Below are 18890 nucleotides of genomic sequence, written 5' to 3'. Positions count from 1 at the left end.
CACAACTAGTTTTACCATTTTCTGACATACAGTTGTCTGCGTAACCGTCTAAAAGTTAAATTCGGGATTCTTCAACAGGCGTGATCGTAGCGTATCAAAATGGTCTCCAAAGCGGCGCGCGTAAATCTTCCTCACTGTTTCTTGCAAGAACCGTGACCCTTTGAAGGCTCAAGGAAGCTGAAGTCCTTAACTAATTCTTCTCTTGCACTCAAGGTTTTCTATTCTCTCGTGTTCCCCTTGAGGCGCCTCCTCTTTATACTTCCTCCACGATCGACGCCAAGACGAGGTAGAGTAAGCAACGTTTTACCTTTTGTGAGTCGTGTTCTTCGTGAGGCAGCATAGTAGACACGTGAAACATAATCTCTATATTCTTCCAGGCAGTATACACGGACTCTGTGCCGGTCAGATCGTGGACGGTATCGAGGCCTCCTTTGTACTTGTCGAAACCTACAAGTAACGAAAGGGACGTTTTAGAAGAAATCAGCATTAACTGCATCGTAAGGAAATTTATGGCCGTCGTTTACTTATGTACTACGGCAATAGCTTCGCTGTAGCAGATAAAATTAACTTGCAACGAATCGGGAATTATCACACTCAAATATGAACTTGTTTACAGTTCCGAAAACAGCTTACATATTAAATAAACGAGTTTTAAAGATTAGCACTCCCTCTGCAGCTACCACCATGATGACGTAAGTCAGGCGCACGAATGGGAGCCCAGCGCAGGCGATTGTGTCCGAGGTCGTCTGCTTGGCGTTCGCATCGCAATATACTAGGTGAAAAGTCCTCGGTAAATACGCGAGACTTTCGTTTACCAGTGTGTGTTCGGACGTGACCATGTTGCGTGGAACACGGTGTTACGCTCCTGACTGTACGAACACGTCCGACGCTAACCAGAAACAACATTTCGTAAGCCGATCACAGAGCAGACGCCGTCCCTTAGTATTCCGGCTCACTCGCCCGCCTGTCGGTCGGTCGGTCGCCGAGGCTACCAAGGTCCCTACAGCCGCTCCTTGATTGGTCTCGTCCGCGTCAAAAGGCGCTCACTGATTGGCCTTGTCCAGGTGACGTTTCCAAAAAGGGAATCCGTAATACTCTCAATATGCGTCGTCTGCTCTTGCGATGTGTTACATCAAACTGCACAGGGAGAACGACACCAATTCGCTTCGGATTTTCGGCGTCACTATCAGTGGTAAACGCGGAGTAAAGCGACACTATAGTTTCGGAATTGATCGGGACGGATGCGATAGTCCCTTCAAAGGGACTATCGCATCCGAGAACGTATGTACGGGACCGATACGATAATATTCGTCACCGCTCCACTCTGCACTTGGCCAAGTTTCTTTTTCGGAAACAGCTTACATATTAAATAAATGAGTTTTAAATGGACCATGAGATGATTTTCGCAAATTCCGAGTGCTCTGCCGGAAACGGTTCTCATGATCCCTCACTATCATACATACATCGACTTTTAACCGTATTCAGTGCACCGGGGGGCGCAGTAACCACGCAAAAATAGCGGGACGTGACCGCCGGATACATCCCTTCGAAGCGGGCTTACGTCATCAACGTCCAGTCCTCTCAGCCAATTTTGGACGACCGGAATGATACACCCCGCGGGACCACGTGGGTGCATGGTTTCGGCTTGGACAACAACCACGTCGTATATCTGCCGTCGAAATCAGTAGAAATATGGCCAAACGCATATTGTCAGTGATGGAGGAAGAGATTATGCGACGCACACAGCGTCTAGGAATCGTTCTGTACCCAGCAGCTCCCAAAAGGTCACCGACAGAGACATTTTCTGACGAAGATGAAGCTCAGAGAGGAAAACGTGTCCTGGTACCCATGCTGACAATCAACTGCTACATTACACTTCTGATAGAATTCTGTGTCAACAATTACATACGATCTTATCTCCAGGTCAAATTAAAACATGTTTCATGGCTCAGTTTGCAAGCCTGCTTGCAAATTTTCCAATTTGCTCGCAAAAGACCGTCCGCGAATCAGTAACGTCCCCTGTATATCATGTCGCGGCCAGTTCGCATCGCAGCTGGGTCGTAGCAGGCGCCGTTCACGGCCGTGCTCAACATAAAATATTTTCGCTATTCGAACGATTTTCAACACCATATTTCACAGGGTGAATGCTTTAGTGCAGAGGAACAAATTGAGAATATTCGTTGGTTTGTCAAATATCCTTTCATGGTCCCTTTAAAGGTTCGCACTCCTTCTGTAGCTAACACCATGATGACGTAAGCCTGCATACGAACTGGAGCGCAGCGCAGGCGATTGTCTCCGAGGTCGTCTGCTTGGCGTTCGCATTGCAGAATACTTATATAATATACGCAATATACAAGTGAAAAGTCCTCGGTAAATACGCGACTTTTGCTTACCACTGTGAATTCTGACGTGACCATGTTGCGTGGAGCACGGTGTTATGCTCCTAGCTGTACGAACACGTCTTACGCTAACCAGAAACAACATTTCGTAAGCCGATCACAGAGCAGACGCCGTCCCCTAGTATTCTGACTCGCGCGCAGGCCTGTCGGTCGGTCGGTCGCCAAAGAGCGCTCACTGATTGGCCTTGTCCGGGTGACGTTTCAAGAGGGGGAATCCCGGAATACTCTGAATACGCGTCGTCTGCTCTTGCGATGTGTTACATCAAACTGAACAAGGTCACCAATTCTCATCGGATTTTCGGCGTTATTAACGCGGAGTAAAAAGGCATTATAGCTTCGGAATCGACCGAGACGGACGCGATAGTCCCTTTAAGGCTTGGCTTTAAGGGTAGTCCTTTTAAGGGTTGGCAGCAAGGTTCGATATGACTAGTGCGATAATGTTTATCGTTCCAAGAAACCTCTTGAAGTTTGCAATAGTTGTCTGTGCATGTCTGCAATAGTCGCTATACCTTATCCCTGTTTGGTGTAGCTCCATCTTTGTTGGTTACATATCCCGAAAACTTGACGGCTTCGTCGGCAAAAAAACTTTTAACTGTTAAGCGTGAGCCTTTCCTGTTTCAGCCTTCTTAGTACATCATAGAGACGACTGGCAAGCTCCTCCCTGGTCTTATCCCAAACAAGAATATGACCAATGTGGCGTAGAACACCACCAAGGCCTTCCAACCCAAGCAGCACAATCTACTGAAAGTCGAGCGCAATAGGGGTGGACGGGTAGGTGGAAGACCTTGAACACACTCTTGAAACTAAGGAACAGTGATAAGACACATACCGTCCACCCCTATTGCACTCGACTTTCAGTATATTGTGCTGCTTGGGAAGAGCTGTTGGATCATTCTTTGAAACTGCTCTGATGCACATGAAACACCGAAGCGGAGGCGATGAAACGTGAATTATCCAAAGGGGGTGACGAACGTGATAAGGAGAGTTGACTCCGGGTGCAGCTTCAATTGATAGGAACCTGAACATGCATCCAGGCGAGAGAAATACTTGGCTTGTCCCAGTGTGGATAGGATTGGTTCCACACATGATTTTCGATGACACTCTCATTGGACGCATTAATTAAGCCCTGTGTAGTCAACATAAATGGGTATATCATCACCGTTCTTTTTCGCCACTACTACAATCGGCGAGCAGCAGTCTGTTGTTTGATTTACTCGAGTACCTTCGCGTTCCATCTTCAGAAGCTGGCTCTCAAAAGCCTTCAGCAAAGGAACTAGAATGCGTCGAGCTGATGCTACTGCAACAGGCTTGTCCCCGGGTTTTAACTGGCTATTGCATTCGTAAGTTGCTTTTCCAAAGTCTTGAAAAAGCTGTGGACACTCGTTGACTGTATCTATGCATGTCCCATTCACATATGGCGCAAAATGTCAAGGCTTTCAATGAGACCCAGCCCAAGGAGTGATTCGTGCAAGTATTTCATGACGTACAGGTTAGCGTTAACACATCTACCATTAAATGCAGCAGTTGCAGGCACTACCTCCACGACGACCAGACTTTGCTTTATTGGTCCGAGGATGAGCGTGCTCGGTTTGTCAAGAGCGGTCTCTTTCTTTAGCCTTTCGAGAAACGTCGTCGGCATCGGCACCGGTGTCTGGACGAAATTCAACGAAAGCGTCTTCCTGTGAAACATGCTGATAGCAAAAAAAAAAAAGACATAAAAAGAACAGGTTCGCAATTCACAATGCCCTCATGCTGCTTGACGACCCGCCGTAGTTCTTTGGCTTTCCATACTGATGCGAAATGACCCTGCTTACCGCGCTAGTTACACCGGGTTTTAGCTGCAAGACATTGTGGTCTTGAATGGCTACACCAGAAGCAAAATTGTATCATGTGGGTCAATTGCTGCAAGATATTGTCAATCGCACCCGGTCAATTTCGGTGCAGTCCTCGTTTAAACGTTCCTAGCCCCCTGAGACTTCGCAAGCAGCTTGTCCAGATGTATCGTTTGCGGAGATGCTGCGTCCGTGGTGCACTCCTGCCGACCGACAGTCTCGGTTTGCTTAGTCAGAGGTGCTGCTCGCTGCGATGTGAAGTTACTTTCCGTTTGCGTCTTGTCTCTGACCCCGATCACGATGCGGTCCCTGAGAAAGTCCTCCTTGGGATAACCGTAATCGCACGCCTCTACTAATGCGTACAGAGCGTAATGAAGTCCGATGCTGGCTCTCCTCGCACTGATCGACTAATCCCCGCGCTGAGATCGACTGTAGAATACTGCCCGCTCACATACGACACTCCTCTTTGCGAAAAAGCTTTCAGACACCTCGAGAACATCAGCCAAGGATTCCGTCTGCTCGACAGGAATGCGGGCATGGGGAAGATCTCCTCGGCTTTGGGGCCCATGAGGTACAGGAGTGAGTTTACCTGCTCCGCGTCTGTCTTCGCATTACCTGAATCGGTGCGGAATCTTTCCCATTGCCCCTTCCCTGTTGCCCACTGTTCAGGTACGTACGTAGGTAGGTAAGAGGCGGCAATTGTGCAGGCCTGTCCATAGAGAGAAACTGATGTTCTGAGGCTGGAACAAACATACAAGGGACAGATACAAACAAAGCCTCAAATTGCCTAGGAAATCAACGATGAAAGATGAAAGTCACTGAAAAGGTTAGCCAACTGGATTACCGTAATCCAGAAGATGTGGGTTCGATCCCTACAGCTGGCTAACCTTTTCAGTGACTTTCATCTTTCATCGTTGATTTCCTAGGCAATTTGAGGCTTTGTTTGTATCTGTCCCTTGTATGTTTGTTCCAGCCTCAGAACATCAGTTTCTCTCTTGTTCAACAGGTGCCGCTTGCGTCGATTTCCGTCGTATGAATGTGTTGTATGAGTGAGCAAAAAAATGTAAGAGTGAAAGGAGGGTGAGTGAGTGGCTGGTTTGTCGTCCCTTCAGATGACGCACCCCGAAAGTCGCTGGAGAGGCGTGTTAGCTTAGCTCAATTGGTAGAGCCCTGGACCGGTAATCCAGAAGATGTGGGTTCGATCCCTACAGCTGGCTAACCTTTTCAGTGACTTTCATCTTTCATCGTTGACTGTCCATAGCTTCGGATTACTAGGCCTAGTCATCGACGGAGATGCGCATTGCGAAACAATGCAAAAACTTCCACACCTGTGTGTCCAGCTGTTGACCCGCCGACTGGTGCATGGAGCCGTATCCGCATCCGAACCCCACTTCTGACGTTATGTTACGTTTCTAAATTTATTTCCGCAAAACCAGATGTTACAAAAGACAGCAAGCATGGTTCCACCACGCTTACTGAAGCACACAGCCATAACTGAAGGGGGAGCGCACATAGAAGCATCGAGCAACAGCGCAGTGATCTCCCGGGGCAAGCGGCGCCAGCAGACACAGCATCCTACAAAATACCTACAAAGAGTCTGTGTAAAAGGGGCTACCTCCATAGGTAGTTCTCTTGCTTGATGACAATACACACCCAAAATGCACAGAAAGCGTGAAGAGAAAGTGCTTCGGGGTTTTACCTCGAGAGAAAAATGTGATCATGAGCGAAGCCACAGTGCTCGCCTTGTGGATTAATTGTACCATCAGGGGATTCTCTAATCTACATTGAAATTTCATGACGTTGTATTTAAAGTCCCGAGCACAGGACACGTCTAAGCAACTTGTACCATGCAGACAAGTTGCTGGCGTCCAAGACTGGGGTCATAAACGCAAGTGGATCAGCAGATTTGTTTCGCTTCATCTATACAGGGTGTCCACGCTAAGTGTGAACAGATTTTTTAAAAATACCTCAATCACTTTTTCCGAGATCAAATCAATTGCAATATAGCATATGCTGAAAGGCACTCCCCAGGGGGGCATTAACAGACTCCTAACGCAATGTCTTAATTAACTTTCAATAATTAACTTTTTAATTATAAAAGCTACGAAGTTGCTCCAATGAGAACATCTGATCTCTTCGGTCACCAGATACCAAAACCGTTTTCAGAACAAAAATCCGTTCGGTAGATCGTCCGCAAAAAATTCGTGAAGGAACGCCATTTTTTACTTTATTTGGTTTATTGCGCATCTTCAAAGAAGCGGCTCTCCTTTAACCCCAGTGTGAGAGCGTGAAAGAGCACAGTGCCGCCTCATGCGTCGAAGACTAGCTTTAACTTGCGGAAACAAAGCAAAACACAAATCTATCGGGTGACTCTATCTTGGGCTGCATTTTCTGTTTTCTTTTAATCTTTTTCCAGGACGCAAGAGATGATAGTGTGCTCTTTCATCCTCTCGTATTGGAGGCGAAGGAAAGACGCGTCTCTAGAGATGCGCAATGAATAAAATAAAGAAAAAATGGCGTTCCTTCACGAATTTTTTGCGGACGATCTATCGAACGGATTTTTGTTCCGAAAACGGCTTTGGTATCTGGTGACCGAAGATATCAGATGTTCCCATTGGAGCAACTTCGTAGCTTTTATAATTAAAAAGTTAATTATTGAAAGTTAATTAAGACATTGCCTTAGGAGTCTGTTAATGCCCCCCTAGGGAGTGCCCTTCAGCATATGCTATATTGCAATTGATTTCATCTCGGAAAAAGTGATTGATATATTTTTAAAAAATCTGTTCACAGTTAGCGTTGACACCCTGTATACTCTATAACATAACGTGAATTCTCCATGTCGAGGGTAGTAAAAGTTACGAATATTTTTCGAAGGAAATTTACTTAAGACTGGAAGAAATGGTCACCCGTGTCGTCGAATGCGTTTCGGCAACACGCCGGGCAGCGTTTCCCGGACACCCTTCCGAAACCGAACGCGATTCGGCGCCCAACGCGTTAACGCGGCACCCCACGCGAGCGTGTTGCTTTCTTCAGGAAACGCGTTCGTCGACGCGGGTGACCATTTCTTCGAGTTTTAAGTAAATTTCGTTCGAAAAATATTTGTAACTTTTACTATCCTCGACATGCAGAATTCACATTACGTTATAGGGTATATAGAAAATATCAATGCACTCGATTAAATTCTCTGTCATCGTGAAAGAGTTCTTAAAACCTTCGCGTATCAAAGTGAGCCAGCTAAAGCTGGGAAAGTACATTTTCTACAACTCAGTTCTTAAATTGCGGCAGCTGTTCAAATTTGAATTAAACACTCACTGATGTGCGATAGTCACCACTGCTCCGGAATGTGATCTGATAAATTTTAGCAATTAATGTACAAACAAATATCTTGTATACAATGTGTGACTATATAGACAGCTTTTTAATCTACATCTTACAAAATTGTAAGAAATATATATTGTATATGTTGAGGTCCTATATATGTTAATATAGCCCTATTCTGGGGCTTCCTTGTAGTCAGGAGGTTAATAAAAGCATTAATTGCTGATTAAATTGGCTTAACTAATTGGGACCTAATTAGTTTCAAGAGAGTTGAACACACTGACATGCGACGTGGTCCGGGAAAAGCAACGCCAGTTCTCGGCTCTGTTAACACTAAACAATCCGCAGTTAAATATGACCCAGCACAAACGTGAACGAGATGCTGAAGTACGAAAATGCGAAAAGAACAAAGCGTGGACTTTTTAAAACAATGGAAGAGTGACAGAGCTAGGGTGCTTACAGCCCAAAGAGCCGGAGCCGCTAGAGTCGTCGTAACCGTGCAACATGGCCTCACCCAGTGGCTGTTCCGTAAAATGGCCTATACAACGCCCGTCCACGGATATTCATCAAAAACACAAAGCTATCGAAAATCCATAAGAAGTCCTCCCTTCAAAAGTACAAAACAGTGGCTGCATTCAGCGTACACAAAAGAAAGGGGTCAGTAACTAGAAAATAAAACCACCCCTCTAGGCATTTGCAAACACTGGACATCGCCAGATACGTGTAAGATGTACCCCAAAGAACAATGAACCATTACAAATGTGCAGGTTGTATAGGTACTGTGGTGGACCATCTGGACCGATAACTACGATAATCCTCACGCCCTTCATGCGCAAAGATCGAACATTAAAACCTCCTTCCTGTGTAGAGTCACTCAGTTTACCTTCACAGTGCAATCGCCTGACTCACACATCAGCACAGAGTCTCCCCTTTGAGCTAGCATTATTGATTCCCCACGTTTTCTCGTTCAATGCTCTTTCAACATGCTTGCCACAGGGTCTTCAACAATGAAATGCCTTAAAACCATCGATCATGAATTGCTTCTTTTGTTATAGGAACACACACTAAATGCAAAGCAAGAAGCTGGAAAACGTTCAGTAATCCCCCTATTGCATTATCGACATTTTTTTATTGACAGCCTGTGCTTTATTTGGCCGTGTCGAGCCTTTCAGGAGTACCGCACAGAAGATCGCAAGCTCCGTATTAAACACTGCGTACTGGCCCACTCTCTGAGCCTTGAACAGGATATTCGAGATAAAGATTCAAGATAAAGATTCAAGCTAAATTTAATTCATCATAAGTTTTTTCACAGTTACATCGGGACTGAAAGGGCAAGCCCGCAACACAGCCCCGAAAATAAATACACATGTGAAAAAAAGACAATATAACATTATGTACACATTAAATATTACCGCAGGAGTGAACAGAAATACTTATATCTGATATTTTAAAACATAATTTTGGAAGCCGCCGATATTTTGTACAGAACATACATACGGAACACACATTTGTACTTCTACTCGAACATAGTATTCGAAGAACAGTCTCTGTTCCAAAGATGCGCAGGTCCTGACCTGGGACTTTTCTCTGGATCCACCGCCACCGAATCGCAAGGTTTTCCACTTTTCTGCGTGTTTCTTGTCATAATGGTAATATAACGGTACTCGACTGGCAAGACGACTTAAGGCGGTGCATCATAGCCGGCACTTCGTTGTCTACAGTCGAGGGATGGCGCAGCGAGCGAAATGGTTTGCGCAGTCACCGCTTCACAACATTTTGGCGCTTGCTTGGAAATACAGTACCGCTGATGTAACGTCTTCTTTTTGTGTTATTTTTGTTTTCTCTGTGCGCGCGACGGGTCAAGCGAAATCTTGTGCAAACATATGACCGCTGGTGGACCGCATGCCAAGTCCAATACTGTAAACACGCATATCGCGCTCAGCCAGACGGAACAATTAGTGGCGCGGCTTTTGAATGCGCACAGGCTGTCCAGCTGTCTCCTCAACTTCTTCGTTGATCTGTTGCTGTTCTGTGCTGTGCTGTTGTCGGGCGAAGGGCTAGTCACCAGTCGTTTCGTGGGATTTCTGCAATGCTTGGGCATATAAGAAACGAAATCTCTCGGAACACCAAAAAACCTAAGTTGGAAAGGACGCGGTTGAAATAAGTTTGTGTCGACATGTTATAGCCTACCGACTTCATTTACTTGCACAGTCAACGGAAATGAAATAAAACTGCAAAGAGGCTGCATAGCATTTCCCATATCATTGGACATCAGTGGAGGAGGAGGAGAAAGGCAAAAGAGAAGAAGAAAAGGGAAAAAAAGCATGGTAGAGGAGAAAAATGTGTGTGCGTGGACCATACAGCTGCTTGGAATGTAAAGTGCGAATGGAGGTTTCCACTTTGGTCGAGTATATAATTCGGGTCTGTTGTGCTCATCCTGGTCGTCACTAACCACGGCCCCAGACTTCGCCCATGTACAGGTCAGCAAGTCGTGAACTGGGTCTTTGATGTCCCATTCGGCTGCAGATGACTTTCAGCTCGTGGATCTCGGAGTGAGAGCATTTCATAACAAATTGTCATTGTGAGTGTCACCTTGCCTATCCGCGCAGGAACTTCCAGAAATCCACTCTAGCTTTCTTTCTCGTCCTCGTCGAGGCTGCCGACATCACATGAGCTTGTCTCGATTAGCAAAAGGCACACGGTTTTGTGGTATCTTCGACTGGCGGTACCAATGGTCTAAGCCCAGAGCGCTCCCAGTTGGAGGAACAAAGTAGATGGAAGAAAAAACCAACTGCCGAAGCTGTTGTCAAAGGGCTCTAGAGCGATCTGTGGCTGCCCGTCGAAGATCCCACCAGTATACCGCTCCCGGGAGCCCGGTATGCTACCGCGTCGACCGGCATAGCTGCCTCCCGTTGTGCGGTGAACGGTATAACACTTGGTTTTAGTTACCGCTACGCTGTTGCTGAAGGTATCGCTGGCTGTCTCCTCTGAAGCCCTCCCCTCCGGCTGCATATTTCGTAACGAGGCGGCGCTATCCAAGGGCTTTCTTTTCAGTGATCCTCTCTGAGACATCGGTCAAGAACTGAGCAGTGAGCGGCTCATTTGCATAGGCTAATTAATTAAATGCAACTCCTATCTTTTAAATTTTACTTCGGACGCCTTCGGAACCTCCCGTTTACCCATCGCGACCTCCAGCGAAAAAAAATTTCTTGCGCGGAGTAGCGTACCAATGCGCTTTTTCGCTCAGCTGTCCGGCTGCCAATTACGTGTTCATCCGCCTGGTTGACACACGAGGGGACTAGAAAGATATTTAACAGATGGAAGGGCTGGTTATCGAAACTTCGAAACCCGTTCTCGATCCTCCCTTCTCACTTTATCCTACTCGAAACGATAAATAATGGGATTGTCCACCTGAATTGTAGTTTGCTATCAAAACGCCCACTGCTCGGCTGATGAAACATATAATAATCGCATGGTGGTATGATTGATGGTTCATATTATGATACTGCCCACATATCAGCTGCCAAGTTTTGCTGGAACATTTCGCGTGCAGTTTAACGTTATAACGTTTTTTAAACGTTTTAACGTTCGCGTGCAATTTAAGTTTAAGATTTGAGGCTCACTAACATTAGGGTGTTACATCACAGTTTCTTTGAATCCTTCTTGTTCAATAGTATATTTCACCAATTACTGCCACCAGCAATGGGGTAGAGTATCGCCCTTGGCGATAAAACTCCCCCAATCATCATCATTAAAATAAAGTTGTTGTTCTGTGACGAGTCCACATCATCGTCGTGGAGTCTTCTTAGTTTACGCCGTCGAGTTCGGGTGATGGTTGTTCTTCACAAAGTTGCAAATGCGAGAAACAAAATCAACGTGCAGGTTCTGATGCAATACTGGCCTCACATCTCGATATTTTTATTTTTGAATCAATCAACACTTCAAAACACCCGGTCCTCATATTATGTAAACCAGCGCATGAAATTATTATTTTAAATTTATTTCATCAGAAAGCGCCCTGCAGTGAGCGTTACGTTCGCGTTGTATACTACTTATCAATCTGCCTTGAAAGCAAACATCCTAACGGTCCAGATGCGTGAATAGGTTGTTTTGAGAAAAAACGGTATGGTTTGTTTCGCGGTGTGTGAAAACGCACGTGAAAACGTGTGTGAAATGTCTCTGAAAACGTGAAAACGCACGTCACACCAACTACGCAGTGTCATTGGCGTGAGGTCACCAAACTACGACGGACGAGGATGATGTGAAGTGGCCTTATCTTATCTAGGTGGTGTTGGTCCAGCATCAAGGGTACGTATCCTGAACCGACCCTTGTCCTGAACAACAAGAACTCGTTCCTGTAGGGTACAAGGGTGGTAGACAAGGGTCGCGGCGTCCATCCAGTGGGTTCCAGCCCATTGTGGTGTCGTGGGGAACGAGCAGGCCGACAGCGCCGCAGAAGCAGCACTCTCGTCTCGGAACCGGACCCGTATTGTTCTGCTCAGAGGAGACCGCCGTTCAATTCTGCGACGTCTAGTGACACCCCTGGCTTCCCGCCAACGGACAACCGACATTCTTCCCCCCTCTATGTTGAACAGAGTTGATCCCATGCTCGCTTTCCGCATGCCACGAAACACATCTCGTCAGGATGCTGCATTAATCCACCGCATGCGCCTCGATGTGGCCTTTACAGCTCAGTGGCGTTACCGCTTGAGACAAATTGATTCTCCCACCTGTTGCCACTGTGGTGCTCTTGAGGATCTGGAGCACATTCTTCTTCATTGCCCTCACTACGAACCTTCCCGAATGACACTCTCCGAGTCTCTTCGTCAGCTGGACTCTCGCCCTTTCTCCCTACCGAAATTGCTTGGTCCCTGGCCCAATCCAGCCCAGCAACGCTCTGCGCTCAAAGCTCTTCTGACATTTCTGGACACCATCGGACTTCGATCGTTATTGTAAAGGGGCTCGTTATTTTATTCCCCCCATTCCACCAAGCACTGGGGTAGAGTATCGCCTGTTGCGATGAAACTCCCCACTCTCCAAGGCCGAAAATAAAGTTGTTGTTGTTGTGATGCATCCGTCGTCATCACGATAAAGGCACGCTACCTCACCTACCGAACGACAGTCTTACAGAGAGCGCTGCGTACGAATCGGGCCAGCCGGGTAGAGAACGAGAGGGAATAGCGAAGCGTCTTTTGCGGCTCTTCCTTGTCTTCCGTCACCCCGGTGTGTGAACCGTGCGGATGAACACTTAATTGGCAACCGGATATATAAGCGAAAGAGAGCACTCGTACGCTGCTCCGCACCAGAAATATGTAAACCGAAACCAATTAATTACTCGAAAAATCACAAACTGTCGATCTTTAAAAATATTTTTCGCTGTAGGTACCAATCGGTAAAACAGATGTTCCGAAAGTGCCCGAAGTAAAATTTAAAAGTTCGGGGTTTTATTTAATTACTGAACGTTTGCAAATGAGCCGATTGGCCGATGTCTCAGGGATGCTCACCGAAAAGAAAGCTTTTCGATAGCGCCACCTGTTTACGAATTATTAGCAGGGGGACTTTCGTGACACCCGGTTTCAGGAGTGCTTGTACTTTAATGGCAAATACAAGTGCAAACTAATACAAAACTGATATTAACAATCTCGTAATAATGGAATAAAAAAAGCCACTGGTAACAGCGATTTCCCATACAGAACCAGTATCTTCTATTTATTTTATTTACTCACGTGTTGCAAGAGCATACTTAAGCGACCGTCACTGGAAGCAACGTACATCTTGTTCGGCGGAGTTTGAGCGTTGCGTCGCTCGATTTCGCCGGTAGGAGCGGGAGAAGGTTCCGGTATTCAGTACTGTGTATTAAAAGGGAGTCTGCATCATTAGGAGGAGCCTAAAAAACAGGTTCGATCTGCCAATCAAATTTGGACGCATTTCATTGGTTGCCGTTTCCTATGGGGACCACCATGACACCAAAATTTCCCTAACATGGAGGTGTTTCTTTTGACGGTGAAGCGGGGATTACATGACAAATTTTTTTTCATAAACTACTCTGATTTTGTTCCGAAAGTATATGTCTTCCTGAATCTAACTGCAAAAATCAGCTTCAACTTTCGCTACGCCATAATTAATTACGCGAACGAAAGTGACATGTTTCTTCACTAACGTTAGGCCTACTGAAGACCGCGACCCCAAGGGAATAGCAGGAAACACGTCACTGATGCGTAAACTTTTACATTCCATAATTGAATTTTATTTATATAAACATATCTGTCCACTTTTGATTCCATCTGCTTATGCTACGTGATTAAAAGCTCATACCAGCAGCCGCATGTGTACGAAGAAGCGGTCCTGGGGCTTTCCTGGCCAATCAGTTTCGGCAGAAACCATTTCTGCTAGATTTCTGGAGTTCTGAATGTTCCCGACATGCCTCTCTCTATGCAGATGACGTTGAATAAGTGGCCGCAACATCGATCGTTTTGGTATGCCACCAGGGATATCCCTTTCAATCCAAACCAATCCAGTTCCCTAACATGGTGGTAAATAAGGGTGAGGTATAACTATTAACTACTCGATGGCCTGTAATAATAGGGGACTGTATTTTGACCTCTGGTTGGTCAGGCACCTCAAAAAGTTGGTGGAGCTTCAGGTATATGCAGGCCCCATTAATAGCCAGACCCCCTTTTAATACGAGGCGCTGCCAGTATTTTGCCACCCAACTGGCGCCCAATAGGGACGATAGACCAGTATTTCCTTTGCGAGTGCAGTGATGACGTCAATACCGGCTCTACCGGGATCGCCTGACTGGTATAGTAAAACTAGCTAATAAGGTGGGGAAAACACAAATGTTAATAGTTAGAAGACATAAATGCAATAGTTAACTAAAATTTGCTAAATATCACTTCAAGTTAGTCATCGTATGGAAATTAGGCCGTGATGTCTATTATTTTAGAGCACGGACATCTTGGGTGTTATTAACAGACCAACAACACGGACATCTCTTCGGTTAGCAAACGCTCCTAAAACACCTAAAAAATAGTTGGAGTCGTAGTGGCTTTTCTTTTTCCCTCGCGGTTGCAGTTTGCACTCTGCAACACTGTACACATCGCCACGACGACTACGTAAGCTAAACGTAGCCTAAATCTGTGTTTGTGATAGTTCTCTTGCTTGATGACAATACGCACACGCTGTTGGTTGGTTTGACGGGTACGCACAGCAATCCAGAACAAAGTACGCTGTTAGCCGAAAAGGTGTTTGGAAAGGAGTAGCAAGCCAGCTAACCTTGGCTAACATCTCCTCAGCAAATTCCTATAACGAAACAAGGGTGAAAAATGCACATTTCCCACGTATACTCATTTCACGTCAGATTTACTCCTCACAAGACGGAAAAAAGATGTTCCTCCCTTTTCTCCTTCGTTTAACAGGAAGGCATATAGGAGGTTTACTAACCTTACCGATAAGTGGTAACGCGTGCTTTTCAATCCTTCTGACACCTTTTCCCCTCGACTGCCCGGCCGCCTCGGACTTTCATCCACGTGTTTAGGTCATGTAGTTTCCAAAATTTGTAAACGTTTAAACGCATTAAAAGCTCAAATGTGCACCTCCATGATTACACAAAATAGGAGCACACTATCTCTCACTAGTCTTCAGTCCCCACAAACACACGCAAATTATTTGTGAACATGTTTGATTCTGCCGCAGTCATGTACCCATACGCGATTTCCCCTTTCACGTCGGTTCGACGAACGCGGATCGCTGTTCAGCACTCGACAATTCGCAACACACATGGTTGTAAGTTTCCGCTGTGGCTGAGACGTTGCAGATCGAAAATGTGAAAATCAGCGTATCAAGGAACTGATACTTTCGGAAAGGGTTCTTCGGCTTGAGTACATTTGGTAGAAGGTCCACCCACCTACACGGTCGTGAGAGATGTGCGTGAATATTGGTAAGACTTAACTCAACCGCTTCTCATTCACAACCTTTGTCCGAGGTAGTCAATTCAGGGAATTCTTTATAATTACCAGGCTGCATACCATCTTGAATGACAGGTACACGACGTCAACGTCGGTTTTCATGGAGGAGTCATCTACTCGGGATGGCTCGTCCTCAGCATTTGTCATTCCATCTCAGTCAGCCTCCTGTGGTTACCATCTTTCGCACAGAACACCATCTACGTGTGCCGAGCTCTACGCCATTCTCTTTGCTATGCAAAAAATATCAGCCAGCCCAGTTCACTTCTAGGTCGTCTTTACAGACTCAAGACCAGCGTTCCAGTGTGTGGCCAACTTGGGGATAGGCTGTTCCTCAGTCCTGTTGTCTTCGACATCCTGCAAGTTTATAAGGCGGTGGCTGTTGCAGGGCACACTGTCGCATTGTAGTGGATCCCCGGACATGTAAGCATCAGCGGCCATGAAGAAGCAGACAGAGCCGCCTTGAGTGCCCATCAGCACCCAGCTTTTCCCCCGATAAAGATGTCTCCGTGCGACCGAAGACACCTCCTTTCGACACTCACCGGCCTCAAGATGTAGGCTCAATGGCAACACGACATAGCCCAGACTGTAAAAAAACTACCATAAAATTTACGTATATTTTAATGGCAGCTATGTTGCCGGACTTTTCCCGTTAAAATTACGCCCACTTCTGGAGAAGCACTGCCGTTAAATTTACGGTAATTTTGATGTAACCAGAATGCTGTTTTTTTCCCGTGAAAATTACAATGTCTTACAAAAAATGCAGCCGTAAAATTTAAAGGGATTTTAATGGCAGCTATGTTGCCGGCTCTTTCCTGTAATTTTCACGGCCACGTGAAAGAGTCGGCTTTTGGTTGAAGTGCGGAGTGCATTAATTCCCACAAATTTGGGAACAGCACCGTAGGGTCTGTAATTGTGTGTCTTCTTTAAATGGAATTGCAAGTCATGCAGTAATGTGTGACACAAGTCATAGAGTACAGGATCAAGCATTTATTGTACATACAGAGAAAGGGCGGAAAATCTGTGAAGTCTGTTGAATCTGCAGCGATCAAAACAACATCTTAGAGTTGCAAAGTACATTAAGTGTATCTGGTTACCAAGTAAAACGTTCCCTTACACTTCTGCTGTTTTCGAAACAATCCCCGGAACTTCTTCATAGCTTGTGGCTCTGTTCTTCAGCTTGCTGCCCCTGAAGGGCTGACACACAGTATACTCCTGTAAGAAAGAAAATGCAGGATATGTATACGACAGTGCTACCATTGGAATGCAGCTCCATATGCGCACACATTACACATTCAGTATGGTGGCACTAGTACAGACACCTTTATGGTGATGGCTGAGTACTTTCCAAGACAAGTGAAGAAATATCTTAAGGTCTTGTACTGGTCATAAAGACCTTAAATCACTCATTTGATTTAAATCTTGTTAGACATTGATGATTTTGTGTGGAGTGACTGTGTGAAGATGCAATGATGTTTGAGTGTTTGTCAATATAGATGTGGTCTAAAATTGTTGTAAAGAAGAATATGTTTGGTTACAAAATAACCATGCTTTACTCATATAATCACAAATGTCACTGAGATTATTCCAGGAAATACATGCCAAGCAATTCAACAGGTAGTTCCAATCACAAGATATGTGTTAAATGAAAGAATCAGCAGCGCCGTCAGTGAAGGAAGTATATATTTTTAATTTTGATGACTAGTGCCACGGGGGATGCATGCAGAAATGAGAAGGTTAGTTTACGGCAAATCACTGCACTAATCTCACCATGCACCAGAGAACCTTGCGCGCCTGTGTTTTTACATAAAATATGTACCACATAAATTTGCTGCACCCTAATGTCCTTCATACTGACACGTGCACGTCCCGCACCTGTACTACTCATCACCGAAAAAAAAAGGGAGAGAAAGCACACAATTTCCATGTTGAATCTAACACTGATTTCTTTGTTCCGTGCACAAATCATGATTGGAACCACCTCCCCATTTGCCTTGCATCTATTTTACCCACTAATCATTTTATGTCGCACCAGTATAACATTTTGTATTCAAAGTGGACTTCCTTTACTACTCAGTTTTTAGACTATAGTCATAACAAAGAAACAACTCCGTAATACTTCTTGCATGTTGGATGAATAAATACTATGGAGAGCAGAGCACAGCATCGCGGTGCACCAGCCTTACAGAGGGTACCACACTTTCTTACTGCTAGGGAGAAACAGAAGCTGGGTGATTTCACGCAGGAGCAGGCAGGGTGGTCCGGTCGACCTCTCAAATTTTTTTCTTTCAAACATATATTAAAGCCTTGCCCCTAGGAGGCATATTGGCGCTGAAAGTAGTTGAAAAGAATTGGTGGTTATTTTTCAATGAATTATCATTCAGATGTGGGCATTTCGACCATTGCACTTCCTACGCAGTTTGATGCCACGTATCTTCATAACTATTTGACATATTCAGCTTGAATTCAGCTGCATTTCAGCTGAAATGCAAATTCATGCAAATGAGGCTTCACTAGACAAGCATTAAAAGTGAAGATTTAGTACACATGCACGGCAAATTGCTCTACACCTCCGTTCTCATCAAGCATGTAGCTCAAGGTGAAAGTCAGAAGCACAGTCGTGTCGTAAAGCTTGCGGCAAAATAGGAAGTAGTTGGCACATGCAGTAACCTAACTACTGTAGTTAACTACTCGAAATAGTAGTTTAACTAGTAGTTGCGACTACATTTCTGCAAGTAGTTGATAACTACTTTTTAACTACATTCAGGTAGTTTAAGTAGTAGCTTAACTACATGTAGTTAACTACTGGCACTAACTGCCAAAACGTACCATATTTTACAAATGAAACAACTTTGCGATTTTTTATCTCCTCAAAGGCAAACGTTAGGATCTTCAGAACTTCGTATGATGTGCTACCCACCCCAGACAATACGTGGAAAGCAAATTCAGCTGAATATGTTAAAAAGTTATGATGATACGCAGCATCAAACTGCGTAGGAAGCGCAATGGTCGAAATGCCCACATCTGAATGATTTAACCACCAATTATTTTCAACTTCTTTCAGCGCCAATTTGCCTCCTAGAGACAAGGCTTTAAAATATGTTTGAAAGAAAAAATTGAAGAGGTCGACCGGACCACCCTGCCTGATCCGGCGTGAAATCACCCAGCTCTCAATATATTAAGATAGGCAGCAACATGTACTAGCCAGCAACCAGTAGCTTTACTCAACAACTTTGTTTCCGACAAAAAATAAGGAGAGGGACACCGAACATCATCCCCCATGCTATGCACTTATTGCAGCAAATTCTAAATGGGTAAAAAAGCGCGATTTCAATCGCAAAGGAATGCTAATGTTCAAGGGTGGACAAGCAGCATGC

At 45.2% G+C, this 18890-nt stretch overlaps 1 protein-coding gene across 3 annotated transcripts in view; it reads right to left on the bottom strand.

The window, feature by feature from the left end:
- The window catches only part of LOC135385474 (uncharacterized), a 531071-nt gene that overhangs the window by 98998 nt on the left and 413183 nt on the right, over positions 1 to 18890 (bottom strand). For all 3 annotated transcript variants that reach the window (XM_064614805.1, XM_064614806.1, XM_064614807.1), the window contains exon 8: positions 308 to 447. In XM_064614805.1, the coding sequence (XP_064470875.1) occupies positions 308 to 447 (140 nt within the window). The remainder of the gene's footprint in view (positions 1 to 307; positions 448 to 18890) is intronic.

Source organism: Ornithodoros turicata, chromosome 2 (assembly GCF_037126465.1).
Source record: "Ornithodoros turicata isolate Travis chromosome 2, ASM3712646v1, whole genome shotgun sequence".
Classification (NCBI taxonomy): Eukaryota; Metazoa; Arthropoda; class Arachnida; order Ixodida; family Argasidae; genus Ornithodoros; species Ornithodoros turicata.
The sequence above is the reverse complement of the archived record's forward strand: the minus strand, read 5'-3'. Positions and strand labels throughout refer to the sequence as shown.